Consider the following 16,527-nt stretch of genomic DNA (forward strand, 5'->3'; position numbering starts at 1 on the left):
AAGTTTGTAAGTGCACCTCTAACACATAAATAATGAAAAACTAGAGCAACAACCACTTACCAGAATTATGTTTATAATTATACTGTCATCTAAACTAATTTGAATGCTAGAACTGAGAATATCTTAGTTTAGTACAATTCTTTCATAAGAGTACTTAGACCTCCCAAGTGGGTCTGAAATGCTTGGCTTTCTTTTTTCTAGTTTCAGTGTCCAAACAGGAGTAGGTGTAAAATTATTTAAATAGAATTACAAGTTTTGGAAAGATCAGAACAATCTATGTGAAGATAAACCAGCCGTTCTCAACCAGCGTACCTCATCTGAATCACAGCATTTCTCAATTCCCCTAAGAACTATACATAACTGGATGCATGGGAGAAAAGTCAATTTGTTACACATAGTGAATGCCTTAGGGCAATAGGGCTTAAATTCTTTTGTGGAATCCCCTGTTGATCATTGCATTTCATGATAAAGATGTACAGAGGACTCAAAATTGTTTTTTAATATCAGTATTAGTCTAACTACTTTACTCATAATATTCACCTAAACTGAATACTCTTGGTGATTCTGTAGAAAATGGAAATTTTCCCACAGTCGTGATTTGGATATACACAGAAATTTAGATGAGACATAAATGTCAGATCTCTTTTCTCATATGTATATATTTGTTTATTCAGAAAAGCTAAAATTGCTATGGCACAAATAGTTCCTGATTTTGCTTTTCTACAGTTTTTGATGACTAAATATACCCAGAGTTCAGGCAAGTATACCAACAACAGTAATAACCAGAACATCCATGACTAATACATGTATATAGAGTGTATATAGAGTGTAAATGGTGACCATTTATAATGATATTTAACATGTATTTTCTCACTGAATTCCTACAGTAACACCACTGAACCAACATAGGTATTATTAGACAATTCATTTCACCAGTGGAAACAATGACATTTATAGAGATCAAATGTCCATAAGATCATGCATTTAATAAGTGTTGAAACCTGAAGTTATATGGTCTTATGATACCTAAGACTATGTTTTATTCCACTAATCCACTTTGTTTCAATTATTAAATGTGAAAATTAACACAGTAGCATAGTACATAAATTTCTTATTTTTATTATTCTTAAATTTTTTTTAGTGTTTATTTTTGAAAGAGAGAGAGAGAGAGAGAGAGGGAGGGAGGGAGGGAGGGAGGGAGGGAGGGAGGGGCAGAGAGAGACACACACACACACACACACACACACACACACACACACACAGAATCCGAAGCAGGCTCCAGGCTCTGAGCTGTCAGCATAGAGCCCAACACGGGCTCGAACTCACGAACTGAGTGATCATGTCCTGAGCCGAAGTCCGACATTTAACCGACTGAGTCACCCAGGCACCCCATAAACTTATTTTTTAACCGATTTCTTCAGTACCATGCTTCATATTATAGACTTATATTGATTTAACTTAGAATTAAATCACGAAAAAACTTTTTTTGTTTAAAGAATATAAAATACGAAATATGTATGACTTGCTACATAAGATGGACAGGAAAAAAAATTCTGGGTGACTACGCAGTTTCCTCTGACCTTCATAAAACAGAACTACATATTTATGTTGCAGGAACACAACTTCAACTTCTCAGGGAAAAGGGGCTCTATGACATCAGCTGCATTAAGTGTGCTGATTTCCTCCAGGGGAGGAGAGGGGGAAAAGGAAGCAACAGACATTGAACAATAAAAGAAATCGGAAGACCAGAGGAAAGCACTAATCGGAGGAAGGGAGGAGGAGCAGATGGCTTAGGAGGGAGACATGTGGGAATTGGGGGGAAAGGAAGTAATTGGCAAGGAGAGGCTGAATGCCAAATTCATGAAGGATCTGGAGGACACTGGGGATTTGGATGGGATGTGAGTCAGCTGCTTTTCACCAAAATATCACACCAACGAGGGAAATCAAAGAAACCTAGAAAGACACACAGGAAGCAGAAAAGGACGGGAAAAAGAACTGATGACATACTTTATGCTTACAACTGTACCTCTCTAGCATGGGAATGGGAAGTGTTAAACAATTTTTTCAATGTATAACTGACTTTTGCTCCTAACTTCATTCATAATTTTCAAATCCTTAACTGGTTTATGAAAGAAATGATATAGGTAAGATTCCATTTATTTTTAACTATTTTTTACTTACCTTGTATGTGTGTGATTTTTTTATTCATATATAAATCAATTCCTTTAAACAGCCTAGGTTTAAGTTGACCAACTGTCCTGGTTTCCCCAGGACTAGGGGTTTTTAACTCAAATACCAGGATAGTGCCCAGGAAACCAGCATTGCTGGCCATCCCATCTAAGTCACCTTAAGAAAAAAATATTAATACACTTGCTCATGTTAAAATGTATTTATACTGTAATTTTTTTCTACATTTTTCAAAGAAGAATGAAAAAATCAGTATAGGTATGTGATAAGTAGATGAAAATGGGAATAAAATGGTTTCAAGTTTGACTGTGGCTTTGATGGAAATCAGTATTTTATAATAAAACTATTTCCATCATCTGAATTATTTTTTCAATCAAGTAGAAAAAAGAACCAAAGTTTTTAAGACATAGAGGATACCCCTAGCATGCTACTACAGCATATAGAACAGGTAGGTGAAAATTTAAAAATTCAAGACACAGCTTATCTCATAGAATAATACAAGTCATTAAAAAGATGTTTGTCACAATGCCGCATACAAAGGGAAGGGAAGAAGCATGTTTTATTCATCTGTAAATTTTAGTTCAAAAGCTAAGAATTTCAAACATGAAGAGATGAATGTCTTTTAAGCTTTTCTTTTAACTAGTAAAATGAAATCATTCAGGATAAATGACAGCCAAAGGTTATTATGAAGAAACTAACTCTGATATTTCAGAATTGAGTCTAGATAGATCTCACAATTTACACTGTACTATTACAGTGTTAGTTTTTACTATATTTTTATTATATCTATACAAAATTTTCAAGCCACTACATAAACAATATTTTCCTTAACTCAATTTGCCATTCATTATATAATTTCTCCTAATTGCTTAATTTGTCAGCAACAATTTCTGACATGTATATAGCTGATTATATTTGAACCTAGCTAATCCACAATTTGGACAGTTAATTATAAAACATATTCAGTTGAATAATCCACTGATTCATAATATCCTTTTTAATATAAATCTTTCTTTCATCCTCTTTAGATAATCACCTCATATCTTTTGAGGTAGGGCTTCTAGTACCCAGATAAAATATTTTTTGTTTATCTGAACTATAACCTTTGGTCTAATTTGAACAATTTCATGCCATCTTTATCAAACTACTCACCTTTCAATTTGTATAGATCTTTATGTTATAGTTTTCATTACTGGAGATAATATGGACTAAATTTTTTTTTTAATATGGACTAATTCTTAAATGTACCAATCCTAGTTTTAAGGCCACCATAACCTTCATTGTGTGAACTAACCTTTCCAGACCCTTGCGAACTTAAAGACAGTATTTTTTACCAGGAGCTAAAGGTTACTGTCATTCTAAATTGAAATTTACTCTGACAGCAAATAGAGTCATTATATATGTTGCAAAATCTGTAGGATTTTATGGAAATTAGGAATTGAGAACTTACTATTGTTCCTATAAATATTCGTTTGCTAATCTATATCAAAAAGTTTCATTCCCAGTCATAAATCATCAGATCTCATATATAAATATATACAACTATCATTTTCTTTTATTAAAATAATGGTATCAATTTGCCCTCACAATTTATCACATGCTGAGGCAAACCATATAGTTGCTATTGTTTCATTAGTTACCACCTGGGTATTATTGCATAATATATTTAAGTTTATGAATACACTTGGGGTTTTGATTATAATAACTAATTAAATAAGTTTTATTTTATAAGCAATGTTCTTTGAGAGATTGGCCACCTCCTTGTAGCTATGCCTGCAGTTCCCACTGCTATAATCAGGAGAATGTGCATCTCATAGAGACCTAATAGCAGGGAAACTGATCTTCAGTATGTGACCCCAAAACTGTGCTGATTTATAATAAGCACTTTGCCATGCAATGGCTTTTTAATATTTTATTTTTTAAGTAATCTCTATCCCTGATGTGGGGCCCAACCTCATGACTCAAGAGTCACATGCTGTACTGACTAAACCAGCCAGGCACCCCTGCCATATAATATTACATTAGCTTCAGGTGAAAACAAAACAAAATAAAACAAAACAAAACTGTGCACTAAGAAAACAATATTGGGGTGCCTGGCTCGCTCAGTCAGTTGAGGGACTGACTCTTGACTGTGGCTCAGGTCATGATCCCAGGGTCATGGGATCGAGCCCTATGTTGGGCTCTGCACTGAGCGTGAAGCCTGCTTAAGATTCTCTCTCTTTCCCTTTCTCTATCTCCCTCCCTCCTCTCCCCTTCTTGCTCTTTCTCTCTCTAAAAAATGAAAGGAAGAAGGAAAGGAAAGGAAAGGAAAGGAAAGGAAAGGAAAGGGAAGGGAAGGGAAGGGAAGGGAAGGGAAGGGAAGGGAAGGGAAGGGAAGGGAAGGGAAGGGAATAATATTAAAATCCCCCAGATCAACAAATATAAAATAAGTGGCACATTTTTAATAAACTTAATACCCTTTTATAATGTTTTGGCATCAGTAAGTTTCTCTTCTTTCTTTACTAATGACTCTACATTCATTCAGAAAACCAACATCATACTAAAATTTTTCTTGAGCCTTTTGGGTTTACTTGCCAGCTTTTATTTAACAAAATCTTGTAACTGACCATCTTTATACATAAACCCTTTTATAATCCAGAAAAATATTTGTGATGTCTACTTTCAATTGTATTTAACTTTTTCTTTAATTCATGGACAATTTTAGTTTTTTTTATTAAAAACAAAATTATTTTCTTAAATATTTGGTATTACTTTTATTCCCCATTACTAACATCATCAATTTTGCACATTACAAAAAAATATTGAATTTGAGTACAATATTTCCAAAATACAATAAAATAAACTAAATATATCACTCTTTGTAAAGTATATCCAATGTTCTACATTAAAAAAAAAAAGATTTTGGTCCTCTGATTCATCTCTGTGAGAAAATTTCATTTATTAATAATAATGGTTATGACTAATTCTCAGTCATATTAAGTAAATCTATTTAATCCAGTCTTCCAGTTAAACTACTTCTATTTCTAATTCTAAATATAAATACTCATGTTTAGGGGAAAAAAAAAAGGAAGAAAGACTAAACATTACCTAAGTCCTCCTTCAAATTATTCTAAGAAAGAAGTCCCAGAAGAGTTCTAAAAGATTCTCCTGTCAGTTAGGAAAATAAGAAAATGGTATTTATACATTGCTGGTTTATAATCATCACAGATCATTTGGCTCAGAATCCAGGTCAGTGTAAAAAGAAATGACTTAAGAACATCAAAAATACAGGTGCAGCTACAATTACATATTTGCCCTTTTTTGTAGGGTGTGTCTTTGTTCTCACAGCTGGGAGAGTCGTACTTTAAATTTTCAACAAAGAAAGCCACCACATTAAAGACTCTAGAAATTCCTAGAACCAAAACTGTAGCAATAACCACGCAATCTTTACTTGCCTTTCATAAAGATATTATGTGCTTTAATCTCCTGTTCATCTGTGCTCAACACATTTGGCAAAGAAATGAAAACAATGATTTGAAAACAAAGCTTAGGAGAGAAGAATCACATAAAATATCTAATAACCAATATCTCTTAAGACTTTACATTCAATTGGGGGGGGAAAAAGAATTGGAAAGAACGTCAGACATTCTGTTTCTGTCTTAAATTTTTGTTTTAATTACTCAATTTGAGTTTTGCCTAAAGGAAAACAAAAACAAAAACAAAAACAATTAGGATCTAAATAAGAACAGTAATTTTGAACTCAAACTGCTGATTTTAATCTATTCATCTCCCTGCATGTATAAATGTGCTTTTTACCTCGTGTTTTATCAGTTTCACAGCCATAATTTATACAAAACACACAGATGGTCTTGGAAATAGAAAAGTTTCAGATGTTACAACTTCCTAGCATATGGAACGCTATCGTGGATCATCATTTTGGCAGCATTTAAATGATTTTAAAATTATTTATACATTAACATGTTGGCATTGTATCATAGCATTGGTATTGCAACTTTAAATGGTTTGATTCCTGATTGGAGGCACTTCTTATAGACTCTACATTACTGACGAGTAGGGGAACAGAAGCCCTGTATTTACAGTAGATAGCACCCTTTGGACAGCAACGGGTAAATGAAGATCCAATAATGAATTAAACATTTTGGCATAAACCATAACATCTCTTCACATTTCATATATGATACAACAGGAGGTTCTAGGAATTATTACAAACCAAATTTACCATAGCAGTTTTAAACTGTTAATATCACAAAAAATGCACAGATACACACATATGCACACATACAAAAAACCTTTAAGTCTGACTTTTCAAAATGTGAGACTACAATCACCTTCATTTTTTTATCCATTATCTTAGATACAACATAAAAAGAATTGCTTATACTGTGTCTGATTTCAATCTTCCCAGTCTCTTCTGAACCAGTTCTTTGAGTTTTCAACCCCTTAACTCCACTGAAACTGCTCTTGTGAAGGTCATCAGTGACTGACCACCAAGTGGTTAAACTGAATGATCAATTCTCAGTTCTTACATTATGTGTTGGAAGGGCTGCCACTGACTCAGTCTTTGTCACCTCCCTAACATCCTGTCTTTGCTTGGCTGTCCTCTGCCATTCCTCTTTTCTCACCCGCTCCCTCTGAGTCTCCACTGCTCTTTCTGCCTCTTCTCCCTGAGGGCTAAACACTGAATCTCTTTTCCTTTCTACATGTAATCACTACCTTGGTGATTTCAGTCTCCTGGTCTTAAATAATGTGTACATAAGGATGATTCCCATATTCATCAGGATAAGCTACATTAGTCTATGGTAAGAAATGCTCCATGACTTAATACAACAAAGATTTCTCATTCATTTGATGTGTCTATCATGGAAAGACAGAGGTGTGGGATGGAAGGTTTGGGTACCCATAACTCAGGGATCCGGGCCCTTGAGTGTCCACGTTGTAGCTGTACTACTTGGAACATGTCCTCCTTGGTTGCTACATGGCGAAGACGAAAAAGAGCTAGAGGCTCACTCGCCAGTATTTAATTTATTTAACTTCCATACACATCCCATAAAGCTGAACTAGTCAGATTGGTTGCCCAACAGCAAAGAAACTGGGCAGCAGAGTCTTTCATTTGCCCAGAAGCAGGGGAGGATTGCAGAGTAATAAGTACTTGTCATGTCTGCCACAACTCAATTTTTTTCTCCAGCCTCAACCTCAATTCTGAATTTCTGACTCATGTTTCCAACTGCCTATTTGACATTTCTACTTGGATATCTAACAAGTACTTCAAACTTACAATGTCCCAAACTGAGCTCCTGATACTTCTAACCCCAAATCTTCTCTTTGTACAATAAATGGCATCTCGATATTTTCAATCGCTCAGACCAATCAATTAAGGTAAGCCTGGCCTCTTCTCTTTTTCTTACAAGCCACATCCAATCTCTTAGCAAATTCTGTTGGCTGTAGCTTCACGGCAGATCCAGAATTTAACCACTCCTCACTACTTTCCCTCCTAGCAGAATGATCCAAACCACCATTTCTATCTTGCCTAGATTATTGAAAAAGCTCCCAAATAGTCTCTCTGTGTAATCACTGCTGTCCCTTCGGTGTGTTCTCAAGACAACAGAGGATTCTTCTGAGAAAACTCTGATGTTTTTCACTTCACTCAAGGGGAAATCCAAATTATTTACAAGATCTATAAGGTCCTACACAGTCTGGCTACTACTGTTCCCCCAATATTAATTCCTATCAACCTCCCCTCTACTCAACACACACTGACCACTTTGCTCTTTAAAAAAAAAATGTGTTAGGTAGGCCCCATGTTAGGGTCTTTAAACCTATTGTTTTGTCTGCTTACTTTTCCAGGTACTTGTAGAGTTCCCTCCCTCAATTTTTTCAGGTCTTCATGAGAAGCATTTTCTGGTCACACTATTTAAAACTGAAATCCCACCCCTATCTTAATTAATCTGTCTAGCCCTTCAGTATTTTTTATAGAACTTATTATAGCCTAGCATATTATATATTATACTATCTATTTAGGTTTTATCTATACAATCACTCACAGAATATAAACTCCAGACAGGGGACTTTCCGATTTCTGCTTAATGCTGCATCTCTGATGCTGAGAATTTTTTCATTAATTCATATTAAACACAAATAGATAATGAATCAGGAAAGATATGAAGGAGGAAATGGGTAATAATGGTTTCAGTGTGTTTGAATCATTCAGGCAGGGAAATGGAAATTACAGATAATGGTCATTAGGTGACTTAAAATACGTTTTTAAGGCAAAGTTATTATCTTAATTGTACATAAATCTAAAAAGGAATCTGTTGTCACCAGTAAGAGAAGCATTTGTTCCTATGGTCTTTACTCCCCTGTGCTCTTGACTTCACTTCCCAAAAACAATTTTCACATACAGTTCACTTTGCCATGTGACTTTTCAACACCTCTTAAAAGTACAGCTAGGTTATTCTCAACCCAATCACTAGAATTCTAAAACTCCTTTGGGAGACTCATTCTAATTCAGATCACTGCAAGAAAAATACTTGATTTTCTTCAAGGTCCCTAAAACCTTGTCTACTATAACCTTCTTGATTTTATTTTTCCCTATTTAATTCTCATGCTAATCTGCTAACTGGTTGTTCAGAAATAGTGCAAACATTTATTAGGGCTATGGGGTCTGTGCTACAAATTTGTTTTTCTATACCTTTAGCAGTGACTTTTCCTTATACACATGTTCTCCTGGGTACCTTTATTTTTTTTTAATTTTTAAATGTTTATTCATTTTTGAAAGAGAGAGAGGGAGAGAGAACAGGGAAGGCAGGGAGAGCTTGGGACACAGAATCCGAAGCAGGCTCCAGGTTCTAAGATGTCAGCACAGAGCCTAATGCGGGGCTCGAACCCACAAACCATGATCTCATGACCTGAGCCAAAGTCACACGCCTAACTGAATGAGCCACCCAGATGCCCCATTCCTGGGTATCTTTAAATCTTGGCCAATGAATTCATAATACAGTGTATGTGCAAAACAAAGAAACTTGTAAAGGGCAATACTGTACAATCATAGAATCAATTACAGTTCAGTTATTTGGGTGTTTCAGTAAACACTTTACAAGATAGAAAGAGGTCATAAAGAATCACTGATGTCAATAAAATGTATCATTACTCCAGAAGGCATACTCCGCTACGTGTATGACAGCAGGAATTTGAAATCCAATAATCAAGTCACGCAATTTTATTTTGAATGAGATAAATCCATCACTTAACCATCATTCAGAATGAGGTTTTATTTTTCAGACACAATATTAAACTGTACAGAACACAAAAGCCATTTGAAAAGGAGAAAGAGATTAAAAAAAAAAGTCCTGAAGTGACATAGGACGCCTTTGGAAACATACCATATTATCGAATTTTTAACAATTTTTACTGTAGCATATGGAAATGTGATATGTCCTGAATTATAACAATACTTAAATCATGCATGAAGGTGTTAACTCTAAGACATTAAAGTAGAAATTATAATTTTCTTTTACTAATCTCCAAAATAAGCAACATGCATTTTCCTCACTCATTTTCATGTCCACCCAGGGAAAACTGAAATATGTTTATTTTAAAAGAAGTGCAAATGGGGGATATGTAACCTTTTTAAAACAAAACAAAACAAAGTACTTCACTTTTCTCTCTTTTCTTTGGTGAAGATATAACAGTTAGATCGATGAACGCCCCCCTCCGCTGAATGAAATACTCACAGTTATTCGTTCATCTTTATCATCCAGCGGAGAGCCATCTTTCTTCCATGAAATGGTGGGTTCAGGATGGCCTCGTGGAGGCTGGCATTCCATCACTGCAGGCTCCCCCACTGCCACCATGACATCGGAAGGATTTTGTCTGAAGTCATCCCGGAGTACTGCAGGAACAAGATTAAATCATTATACCCAATGGTGACATACACAGTCCTTATCTCCGAACTTCAGCAAGGAGACATTTATTATAATAAACTATTAGTAATAGCCACCTCAATATATCTTGGAGAATCTATATTTACTTAGAGACATATGCAACTTAATAAAGATATCTGGCCTTAAGCTACACAACAGGGATAATGTGATATTATCTATGGGCCAGTGGACAAGTGTATTTTGCTATTTCATGCCCTCACAATAGCATTTGGCTTATCGTTAAGATGCATTTCTTCTCTGCCTACTGCTCACATTTTTCTCTTCCATGTACTAATGAATATAACTGAATCCTCCTTTCACTTACATGACACATTGGGATGATGCTTTGTATTATTAAGTGAATTACATACACATACAAACCAAAATAAATAGACTTCCAAACACACATTCAATTGAGTCATTTTAAAGATATTTCATATTAGTATATAAAAGTGTATAAGCATTACAGGGGCGCCTGGGTGGCTCAGTCGGTTAAGTATCCGACTTCGGCTCAGGTCACGATCTCACAGTCCGAGAGTTCAAGCCCCGCGTCGGGCTCTGGGCTGACGGCTCAGAGCCTGGAGCCTGCTTCGGATTCTGTGTCTCCCTCTCTCTCTGCCCCTCCCCTGCTCATGCTCTGTCTCTCTCTGTCTCAAAAATAAATAAAAACATTAAATTTTTTTTAAAAGTATATAAGCATTACAACTTAAATATGCTTATTATAAAAACTTTAGATATAATTGCAAAATGACTATGTTCAAAATACTGTGTTTTTCTGTTATCACTGAGCCAACCAAGTGTTAGAAGAACCCAGTGATGATAACAGCACCACTACCAACTTGCATCACTTTGTATCTTCTGTATTTTTTGTTTGTAGTTGTTTTTTGGTAAATATTATTTCACTGAGTCCTTAAACTTGCTCAGGATGAGAGGTATTATTAACCTCATTTATGCTATTGACCCTATATTTTATTTTATTTTTAACACTATATTTTAGAGGCAGAAACAGTTTATTACTACGGTCTCCACTGGATACTAATGTGATATTAACATACTACAAAACAGGCACTATTGTTCACTTTGTAACCATTAAAATAAAATGTGGAAAATAAACCAAATCTGTATTTCAAAAACAGTTCACACAGCAAAATTGTCCTCTGTATCTTGTAAACACAAAGAAATCATGAATTCTTTGGCATGAGTTAGTCTTAAAACACAACTCCATCGTTTACTTGAACATAACCTCTCTTTCCACATTTACACAGCAGGCATGGAGATACATGCTTCAGTGCGAAGTCTAAAAATGTTACCTTTCTCCCACTCCATTTTCTCCCAGTGTGTAATAACATGTGAACAATTTTAGTAATCGTATTTAAGATGGTACTTAAAATGTTCATTGGTATGTCCAGTGCATAGATTGAAGTGATAAATGTTATTTAGCTTTTGAAATCTGTTGAACTAAACATTTGGTACAACAATTTTATACTGGAACGAGTGTCTTTCCATTGCAGTGACATTTTAAAATGCTTTCACGGATGAAGTACTACACTGTAGAAAACTTATGCTCAGACTATCATTTCAAAAGTCACGCTTAAATTTTGGCTTCAAAACCTCAATCAAACTTACAGACTTACAAAATGCTGTAGTTTTCTCTTGTAATTCTCTACTTTTCCTTCCTCTATACCAGCTAAGTATATGAACACAACTGGGTAAGCTTTAACATCCACTCAAACAAAAACGTTTCTTAATCTACATATTGAGACAACTTGGGACACAACATGACTATGTTAACACTTGGAAAACAAGACTTCAAAGAGGAGACTTTGTCCTCCTCTTAGGCAAGAATGGTAAAATGAAAAAGAAAAGCGAATATAATTGTGTCACACTGTTGTGATTCAATTTTAATACTGTACATTATTTATTAATAAAATACATAGACACAAAAGTAAATCTGGTTGAACTGAAAACTCCAGCTACTGTTACCACAAAGTAAACAACAGGGTTTGAAGACTTTCACTACTTATGAACTTATATTATGATTAGGTATTAAAATGTACCACATTTAAATGTAAGGTTTATAGAAAAAGCAAATGAATTGACCTTAACAAATACTATGTGCCTTTACGGGATTACATTATTCATCTAAGATAACACCTCTGAAAAATTTTAACACCCTTGAAACATGCAAAACGAAAATGCTTTTCAAATAAAAATAAATAATTTGCACAATTTTCCTACTTGGTGAGCTTTTAAAACCAACTTAGTAACACTATATCTTATTTAAAAAATTGAGATCATATCTCAAACCAATGAATAATAAAATGTCTTTCAGAAATATCAAAGGTCTAAGATAAATCAAGTTTTTTTTTCATTTACTATGTTATTTGAGTTTTTACAGTATAGAATGAAAAGCTAACAAAATGTAATCCATTAAAGATTGTTGCTTAGATAATGCTCATGTAATTATTTTTGCAGCTGTAAAGCATAAAACTCTAGTATTGCCTATGGCTATACGCAGCCCTGCACAGTTATGAATTTAAGATTTTTTTTTCTCTATTCTATAAAAGCAACTTTCTTCCTTGCACTTGCCCTGAACATTTCCTTTTGGGGAAAATTGTTTGTGTCACATTATAAAATGGTATTAACTTTTAGTTAAATTATCCAATTTTCTTAATTCACATGTATATTTAAGTAATGAAAAACTGAATTCAAATGATGGGCAACATCATGGCAGAAGAGCCAACGGTATCCTTAAGTATTCTCAAGTGCAATTCATTAGAAAAATCTCTCCTTCCCTAACATCACTATTAAACTGAATGCATATTTTGATAGTGTGAAGTAATATGAATAGTGTGAAATGCTAAAGTCTGGAACTAACTTTTGAAAAGATTTAATATTGATTTGAAAAAGAGCAAATAATATAGATACAACAGATATCCAAGTAGATATCACGTAAAATGTTATTTTTAATATTAAAAAAAATTTTAATGTTTTATTATTTATTTTTGAGAGACAGAGACAGAGTGTGAGCAGGGGAGGGGCACAAAGAGAGGGAGACCCAGAATCCAAAGCAGGCTCCAGGCTCTGAGCTGCCAGCACACAGTCTGACATGGGGCTCAGACTCACAAGCGATAAGATCATGACCTGAGCCAAAGTCGGACACTTAACCAACTGAGCCACCCAGGCGCCCCTAAAATGTTATTAAACAAACCACTGTTCATCCTAATCCTACATTTCTTCCACCTTTATGTAATTGTTTTATGTTCATTGGTTGGTACATAGAATTTGGTTCAACCACGTTTCAGTCTTTCTCTTTCTGTTAAATTAGAAAAAAAAAAATTATAAGCCTCATTAAATGTTTGAATCTCCTAGAAGTTATTTGTCTAAAAAAAATAGCTAAGATTTGTCCTTTAAAACAAAACAAAACATACAATCATTGGTCTTTCTGAAAAATTATATTCCAATTTTAATATAATTCTCAAAATAAGTAAACATGTTTTCGGAAAAGGATTCTAAAATTTAGTGTTGAATTTGCAATCTATTTGGGCAATGTTGAGGAAACAGGGAGCAACAGGAAAAAAATGTTAAGCAGAAACTGTTTGAAGTATTATGGAGACTCTTTTAGAACCCCGTGGGAAATTTTAGAACTTAATGAAACATAAAATTATAGAACAGGCACTGGTCTTTGACAACATTTAATCCTTGAAGGAGAGACAACTGTGTCCCAAGAAACTGTCACTAGCTTGTGTTATTTCTCAGGAAGAGACCAGGAGAAAACAGGGATGTCCCAACTTCCAATGCAGAGGTTTTTTCTTTTTTTTGAACATGTCAATATTTTACTATTAAATGCAATTTACCTATCTCATCAACTGTATTTCCATCAAATCCACTCTGTTATTGCAGAAGGCTTGACAGTGATTGTACATCAGTGTATTGCAGTCTCATGTCTACCCAATTTCAGTAAGGTTCACGTGCTCCTGAAATTAATTTTGCTCCCTAATCATGTTGTGAACACCTGTGAACCGCAATGCCTTCAGCTTCATGAGTCACAGAATCTTGGTGCCGTTGGGGGACTCAGAGATGGGTGATCCTAACCTTTTCTTTTAGAAATTAATCATCTAAGGCTCCTCAGAGGGAAGGGAAGCAAGTCGCATAAGTAACAATGATAACATGAACAATACAATAATAATGCTAGCAATGGCCAACAATTAATGAACATTAGCTTTATAAGGAACCACACCAAATATCCACTCACTGAGTCCTCACAGCAAGGCTAGACAACATGAATTTATGCTTTCATTTTAAGAAGAAGAAATTTGTAAAGATTTAGTAGCAGTGCTAGAACACAGATCTTTCGTCCACCAAGGACTCTTCTCTATCAACTTGCCTACCTATCTGGTCTAATCTGAACACGATGTTCACAATTCTAAATATACAAACATCATGATATAATTAATATTTCAGCCCCTTTCCATTGGAACAGGAGTTGAATGAGAAATTTCTCTTCTGACAGTCAGCTGGCTCTCTTTGACTATTTTATGTATTCTTATGTTTTTGGGTTTTTTTTTTCCAGATTTTTCCACGTTTGGAAGACATCACTTCAAACCTTCAGTGGGATGTTGAGATTAGAATTCATCATTCAGATTAGTATGTTGTACTAATTCTTCTCAATAATTCTGCTTTTATTTCAACAAAATGACTTAAAAAAGCTGTACAACAGTAAGTGTTTTAATTAAATATGAACATTTTAATTAGAAGTAGGTATCTTGGGGAAAAAGAGAGGACAATAATCCGCAGTTCTGGGATTTTTTTTTTTCTACTTAAAAGACTTCTTAGTCAATTAAACCTTGCAGCAAATAGTAGTAAACTGTCAACTGGGAAAAGAAAAAAATATATTAATAAAATCCTTTAAAATTAGGGTATAATAGAGGAATAAATAAAAGAGGACGATATTCTCAAAGACGTTTAGTAACAGCATGCCTGTTAAAACTGTCCACTTTAACTGCTTTCAAAATTACCTGTCACCTACCTAATCTTTAATTTTGAGTAGAGATTATTCACTTCTATGATACTTCTAGTTGTCTATCTAAATGTCCACTTATATGCTGAAATAAATAAGTGATATCTAATGTCAATAATTTCAAAATAAGTATCATCCTTCCATTTAACAAATCTGTGCTGAACACACACTTTGTGCCTGGCACTTACATTATAACTTTGGTACTTTCTTTGCAATAAAGTTTATATAAATACAGATTTCAGTCAAGAAATAACATTAATCTTCATATTGTCAAGAAATGGCAATATGATAGGGTTTTATTGCAAGTTATTTTGTATTAAGATATACAATACAAATCTTGGGGAGCTAGGTACAAAATACAAAATTGGGGAGCCAGATAAGTAAGTATATCATAAAGGTTTTTATAACCACTTACATTCCTACTTAGTAAGCTCACGGCATTATCCAAAAGAACAAAGTGTCAGCTGGGGCACAAATGTGTTCATAACTCTTTAACGCCCTTATTATACAATTTTTTTTAAAGTAAGCTTTACACCAATGTGGGACTTGAACTCATGACCCAGAGATCGAGAAAGAGTCGCATGCTCTACTGACTAAGCCAGCCAGGTGCCCCCAAAGTCTTTAACATTTCTTAAAAGAATAATCCCAAACTTTTAAAAACAGTTCAGCAAAGATTAATTTACAGAAAGATATCGTAACCCATTGAAGAGGAGAATTAAAATAACATGTAAAATAATATTCCCTGAGGTATTATCCATCTTATACTATCATCTTCTAAAGCTAAGGAGTTTGATTTTTAAGAGGAGGCAAGCAAACATCAATTCTGTACAAAGTTAGGATTTCACTATAACTGTTTTCCTAAAGGATACATATTTACTTTAAATGTTGGCACTGAATACTTCTATGAATACTCTTCAATAATTATGTCATCTTCTACTTGTGTTTTTTATAGCATGCAACTTTATTTTTAAAACTTAAATTATGCTTTGGTTAAGATCCTGGAAGAAAATATGCTAGTAAAAGCATTTATTTTCTTAACTACTGGAGCTTTTGAAGATTTCACAAACCTCTTATGCCGTACCCTAAGAAAGAGCACATATTTTAAAACAAATTATACATTCTGAAGAAGTTAAATAGTAGAGATGGATTTCAAACACCATTCAACTTTAACTAACAATGGATACAGAATATCACAAACAGAAGAAGCTAGTAGTGGAATAAAATTAATGAGTAGTAGTTTGTTTATTTGCTTGTTAATAGAACACATGATGGAAGAATAAGCTTATGTAGACACAGTTGCATTCCTCTGTGTTCTGCTCGGCTTCAGGAATGGGGGCACCCAATGCCAGGTCTTTTAATGATCAGAATTACTTTCAGGTTGCACCCAAGGTTAAGCCACAT

General features: G+C 34.3%; 1 protein-coding gene across 4 annotated transcripts in view; it reads right to left on the minus strand.

The window, feature by feature from the left end:
• ROBO1 (roundabout guidance receptor 1) overlaps positions 1-16,527 on the minus strand; it is a 401,827-nt gene that overhangs the window by 133,618 nt on the left and 251,682 nt on the right. For all 4 annotated transcript variants that reach the window (XM_042956244.1, XM_015540481.2, XM_042956243.1 and 1 more), the window contains exon 3: positions 9,918-10,075. In XM_042956244.1, coding sequence (XP_042812178.1) covers positions 9,918-10,075 — 158 coding nt within the window. The remainder of the gene's footprint in view (positions 1-9,917; positions 10,076-16,527) is intronic.

This window comes from Panthera tigris, chromosome C2 (genome assembly GCF_018350195.1).
Source record: "Panthera tigris isolate Pti1 chromosome C2, P.tigris_Pti1_mat1.1, whole genome shotgun sequence".
Taxonomy (NCBI): domain Eukaryota; kingdom Metazoa; phylum Chordata; class Mammalia; order Carnivora; family Felidae; genus Panthera; species Panthera tigris.